This window comes from Pempheris klunzingeri, chromosome 22 (assembly GCF_042242105.1).
Source record: "Pempheris klunzingeri isolate RE-2024b chromosome 22, fPemKlu1.hap1, whole genome shotgun sequence".
Classification (NCBI taxonomy): Eukaryota; Metazoa; Chordata; class Actinopteri; order Acropomatiformes; family Pempheridae; genus Pempheris; species Pempheris klunzingeri.
The window spans coordinates 13,154,853-13,160,852 of record NC_092033.1 but is presented as its reverse complement, the minus strand read 5'-3'; the positions used below and the strand labels follow the sequence as shown (position 1 = coordinate 13,160,852).

Sequence of the window (6,000 nt, the reverse complement as noted above, 5' to 3'; positions counted from 1 at the left end):
ACAACATTTCTGTCACGCACCTTCATCAGGCTTCGAATTCACACTGTGAAACACATTTTAACATTTTTAATGTTAAAACGAAGGCTGCGACAACCAATGAAAAGGGAGAAACCAAACGTCAAACACCTGAGACAGTTACCACATCAATGAGTGGCAAACACCTGAATGTGACAAACAATACACGTCAAAATACACAGAATGCCCCTTTATGAGTTTCTTTTTTGCCCCTTTATGAGTTTCATTTAGCACTGACCATTAAAAGGTTTTTTAATCTTTTTAAATCGTTACTTTAAATCGTTTTAGTGGGTTTTTTTTATTTTACATTTTTTTTCAATTTCAAGATTTTTGATGTGGTAATGTTTGAAATGTGGTCCTGTTTCATTGGTTTTAGTATAAAAATTGTTGGTTCAAGTTGTGACTTTGATGACTGATGAAGGTCCATGGAGTTGCAAAGTGTGCCGAGCTGCTGTTTGTCCTCATTCCGTTTTAAATTTTCCTTTAAACAATATCTACGATAGATGTCGGAGATGCCGCTTGTTTAAACTAATGCAAATCTCTGAAAAATCTCTGACAAATCATGTCTGTCAGTGTCAATATGAAGCTCTGTGACTGGATGTTTATTGCTGGGGTCCACCTTTGGAGTCATACTTAACACCTATGTTGAGGTTATAATGTCCAAAGACTTCAACTTTTTATCAAACAGGACAGATATTTTCTAACAAAGTTAGATCATCTTTTGCACTGATGATTCAACCGGGAGAGTTTCATCAAGTTTCCATCCAACTGTAGATCAAATTTGAAATGAATTTCCATAAAATCGTCAAAGAAAATTCACACTGCGAATATTGTTTTGTGAATATTAAGATAAACAGTAGGTGGCGCTAATCCTCCAGTCGGGTGCCGTTAAACATTTAGAGAATAAGAGGGTGCGATGACATGACGTGATTAGGCGAGCGCCAGTCAAATGAATGAAATCGATGTGGAAAACACACAAATTTACGCCCACACAGATCTGTTGTTTTCATCTGCTGCCATTTTTTGTGTCTTTAGTGGCTGCTTAAGTCACAAGCTTTATGTGCATCATGATTTATCTGCTGAGTCTGTTTTCATTACAATTTGTCGCATTCTGTTTTTTTGTATTTTTTTTTTTAAATCAATTTTAATCTTTTTTCGTGCGCAAACTGAAAATGTGATGAAACCACATGGATGGGATGCACTCAGTGAATCACGCAACAGTGTCTCTGATAAATGTTGTGTCCCAGATAAAGCCAGCTGACAACTTTTCTCTCACAGAATTGATGTTGCCGAGAAATTCAGCCAAAGCGAAGCCTAAAACGAAAAAAGTGATTTTGAAATGCATCTTGTGATCTACCCTTTATCATTTGGAATGTATCAGAAATAGCAAAATGATTGAGGGGAAACATCCTTTGATTGGACTTCAACTGGAACAATCGCCACCATAGCTCAGCCGTACTGATCTACACAGAAAGCACACCTAAAGCGGAACGGAGGATTCAAACAAACAAGACTAAACATGCAACTTTTGCATAAACAGACACATACGGCAGGAACAGACTGTTCGGGGAGCACATTCAATGAGACCGGTGTCATCAGCCAAGCGTTTGTAGGAGAATACTGTACATCAGTTTACAAAAAAGAACGACCAGCACGATGACTTCAGAGACTTATGTACACTTTGCTTTAAATATCTTTAAAGAGAAAGTCCCTGCCAATTCAAATCCATCTCCAAATCTCGCTCAGTCAGTTTTGCAGTGGATAGAAAGTTAATAAGCAGCGTTTTCCCTTACTTCCCCCTTGCGAAAGTGGTCTGTGAAGTAAGCTCTGCATAAAAAGCAATATCAGGGCAGCTCAGTTGAGTATCATGCAAAAAAAAAAAAAAAAGAAAAGAGAAAAAAAAGTCAACAGTGTTCGTGGAGTTATCACAAGTTAATTTCCCAGTTGGACATCCATGTTTCAAACGTTCGTCAGCATAGTTTTCACTGAGTGGGCCGCCTTCAGTTTGATCAGCGCTGCAGTGTCGGCCACGGTGGAAGTTCCTGTGATCAGTTTGGCCTCGGCACACAGTAGATAGAACACAGTGAAACGTATCCAACACAGAAGTGACAGAAGAAAATGGAAATAAGTCCATCTAAAAGTCCGTCTCCCGGCATTGCTACTAGTCACTTTTATTGGTTGTATAGTAGGAGTATATTTTGGCATGTGTTAAACTTTATACTGCAATGGCATCCACTTCAATACAGTGATGTCTGTAAACCAAAGTCTCACATCAGAGATGATGAGAAAGCTGCTTTTATTGAGTTAAAATTCTACTCTACCTTTTTAAGCGAAAAAAGGTGTACAGAATGTATTTCATGCATGTATCCTATATGAAATACAGTAAGTTCCATAATCACAATTAGGTCTAAGTGATAGTGCTGGGTCAAGTCAGTTCTGTTTTGTTCTTTTTTTTTTATAGTTTTTTCTTTTTACTGTAAGGGTGTGAAGTGATCAGTGGGAGCCATTAGGACAACAGAGTTCTCTCTCTGATTTTGTCACGTATGCCAGCATTAACTCTCACGGGGGCTGCAACAGGCAGAATTAAAGGGAATCCCTGACATCAAAACATCCGACAGCCCCCTCTCAGCAGTGGGGCGAGGACAAGCGGACGGGGGCTGTGTACTGTAGCAGGGCACTGGATGTTAAAAAGTGGCGTTACATGGATGCTGTGGTTTTCGGAAGGGCTCCTCGGAGAACACCATGTCACACCACGGAGCCCTTGGAGGTGGAGAGGTGGATTGAGCGGATGCGTATGGCCAGAGTTTTCTCCAAGTCGAGGAGGATGTCGGAGCAGATGCCAGGGCTGGACGCGGGGCTCTCGGGGGAAGGGGGTTCGTACAGCAGCTGCTTGAAGCCGTCGAGTTCGATCAGCAGCACCATGTTCTTCAGGAAGTAGCCCTCGATGAAAGCCGTGAGCTCCGTGGCACCAAGGAACTGGTGGAGAGACAAAGGCAGAGTTTTAACTGTTCTGAACAGCGAAGAGGACACCAGTATTCGAGTTTTTATGTGATTGCAGCATTTTTTTACTTATTTTAAAGGTACATATTTTTGTTTGTAGAATGGTCAGGGATCCCTTATCAAAATGGATGCAGCTTTAATTTGTTCTGTGGACACTTTTTGCAAAATTTCCCCTGAAAATGACTTTTAAGGTTAATTAGGCTTCCTTTTTTGGCAAAAGACCTACTGCTATGTTCACCAACTAGCTGCTACCTTTGACTTTTCAGCGCTGTTTGGAGGGCTGGTGGTGTGAAGAGGGTTTTAAGGGATTTTTTTTGCTGAAAACAGCTGCCTGCTGCGCTTGTAAGAAAGATGATGAAAGTGATCCAAAAACAGTAAAGTTACTGGTCATAAAAGCAAACAGTCACTCATCACTGTGAGCAAACCCTTTGACATACATGCAGTCATCTGATATATAGTTCATACAAAATGTTGAACACAGCAGCTTTAAATATCGGTTTTTAATAGACAGCAGGATTATTATTAATTAATCGGCGTCTCACCTTGGCGTGCTTGTAGAGGTCCACACAGGTCTCAGTGGTGATGTTCTTGGAGCAGATGATCTCACAGTGTCTCTGAAGGGCCTCTAGTTGGAAGAATTTGGCTGCAGACAGGAGCTGCGGGGAACAGAAGAGCCACACAGAATGAGACACAGGACTTGGGATTAGAAATGCTAATACTCGCGCTGTCGCTCCGCAGGCTTTGGTTAAGTCTCTCTTACCTCCATAACTTCAGTGTTGCGTATGTGCAAAGACTCGGTGCCTCCGCAGTACAGATACTGCATGACCAACTGAAACACAGAGCGGCACAGGGTTCAGTCTATGGCACCATTCCCACAGCAAAATGTTTTATTTTTAACTAATTTAAAAGACTTTTATCAATAAATGGTGGTTTTGTTCATGTTTATATTTTTTGTCTTAATTATTGATATCAAAAGATGATACAGTGAAATTCTCACATGGAAAATGTTGTACTTGACGTGGCTGATCTCAATGCAGGTGTTCTCTGCTGCTGGTCGGTTCTGGAGCAGAGACTTGAACCTGGATGAAACGGAAGAGACCATGAGCATATAATGGCTATATAAGGACAAAAAGAGGAAGAAAATACCAAAAAAGATTTATTTCTTACCTCTGTGAAGCTGTAAACAGCAAAACTTTATGTGCATAAAACGGTTTCCCCTCCACCAGGAAAGTAACATCAGACATCTCCTTGTTGTTAAGGAAGTGGGGGTCTGAAAAAACAAAACAAAGACGATGATAATAAGTTCCCATAAAAACGGCACAATTATGCCTCTCCTCCTCTCTCCTAAACTGTGGGTGCTGAAAAGCAGACCGCAAAAGATTAAGCTAATGTGGTCATTAATTACTCGGAAGGCCATTCATCACTCAGCCATCAGTGCAGCATTAGCAAACTATAATTCTCATTTCATTACTACTCGAAAAAGCCAGGGAATTGAATTTGATAGCCGCACCTTTGAGCTGCTCTTTAAAGTGTTTTCTCAAACATCCTGATACAATAATTAGCTGTCCAAGGTTTTTAAAGCTTAAATTCTTTTTGCATACAAAATAGGAAGCCATGTGTCATCTGTGTCATCACCCTGCTGCTAATCAAACACCAGGTGGTGCTGCAGCACAGTCACTCAGTGTTTCCGCAGCGTTTTTCACGCTGTGATTAAAAGAAACCTTCAGAAATGGAAATGTGGAAATGAGTTTGACTTTTTTCCACTTCAAAGGGGCTTTTAACACCAAATCAGGCTGATAAATCACATCGCTACAGACATGTGGCTTCAAATGTCTGCTTGCAAAACATGCCGTGACACATCAAGTCAAATTTGTGTGCTGTTGTTATGAGGATAAAATGTCAGGGATGATTTATTTATTTCTTAGTCCCACAGACTTTATGTGCTTTATGTGATAAGAAGAATTGCAAAATCATTTCTTTCCCTTTAAAAACTTCTTTGGACCTTATTAACACCTCATGTGTTGACAGGTATTGATGTGGTAAACCATTCCCTTGCCAAACAGGACTTTAGGTAGAAGGTGATTAAATGCTGAATTGACTGAGTGTTGACATTACACCAAATAAGAAAATATTCATGTGTTATATTGGCTATGCACGAGCAAGGCTTCATGCAAAGAAGTGCTATAAAACTGCAACAATTCAAATCCAAGTGGACTTGTTAATTATGTTTTTGGAGCTGTTGATGAGGGACGCAGTATGTGCAGAACAATCCTGGTTAGGGAGCGTATGAAAAGGGCTGTGCCTGGAAGCATAGACCCTTTTCTTAATCATAATATTATCATTAATAATCAGTTTGGACACACTCCTTGACTCCTTGACTTAGAAAAAAACATGGAAAATCCACAAAACAGTCTACCCTCCCTTCTGCAGTGCTCACCAAGTTACCACACAGGACGTAATTTATACCAGTTTCATTTACCCACGAAAAGTGCGAAGGTATGATGAAAACCTTTAGGGACGACATGACCTAGAATTATTACCCAGAGAAGTGGCAGGAAATTAATGAATGGATTAACCAATTTAAATGATTTATTCATTTGAATTAATTTCAGGCGGAAATACATTAATTTTCAAACACTCCCTTAGTAGTTTAATAGTTTGATTTGATAATCACCTGAACCCAAAAGCAATGTTTTGTCATTATAATGCGTTTTGTATTGCTGTATTAGTTAGCAAACAGAGTAACGTCATAACTCAGATCTACTGTTACATCATGATTTTGAGGATTTTGATGAGTTTATATATATATCTGACTTTTTGACTTTCTGGAACTGCAAATGATGCAGTACAAAGGCAATTCAAACTACAAGCTGCTCATGAAAGCTTTAATATTTGCTGAAAAACAAAGTCTGAAAGGAAAAGAACAAAGCAGCGCCAACAGAGACTTCATGAACTGAAAATCTGAGGGCAAAAGGAACTTGTTTC

At 39.7% G+C, this 6,000-nt stretch overlaps 1 protein-coding gene across 1 annotated transcript in view; it reads right to left on the bottom strand.

Moving 5' to 3' along the window:
- Nucleotides 1-1,892: 1,892 nt before the first annotated feature.
- LOC139221692 (ankyrin repeat and BTB/POZ domain-containing protein 3-A) overlaps nt 1,893-6,000 on the bottom strand; it is a 156,597-nt gene continuing 152,489 nt past the window's right edge. Inside the window, exons 13-17 of the mRNA XM_070853612.1 lie at nt 4,183-4,285; nt 4,013-4,094; nt 3,776-3,844; nt 3,558-3,671; nt 1,893-2,991 (exon numbers count right to left, since the gene is read on the bottom strand). Coding sequence (XP_070709713.1) covers nt 2,761-2,991; nt 3,558-3,671; nt 3,776-3,844; nt 4,013-4,094; nt 4,183-4,285 — 599 coding nt within the window. The 3' untranslated portion in view covers nt 1,893-2,760. The remainder of the gene's footprint in view (nt 2,992-3,557; nt 3,672-3,775; nt 3,845-4,012; nt 4,095-4,182; nt 4,286-6,000) is intronic.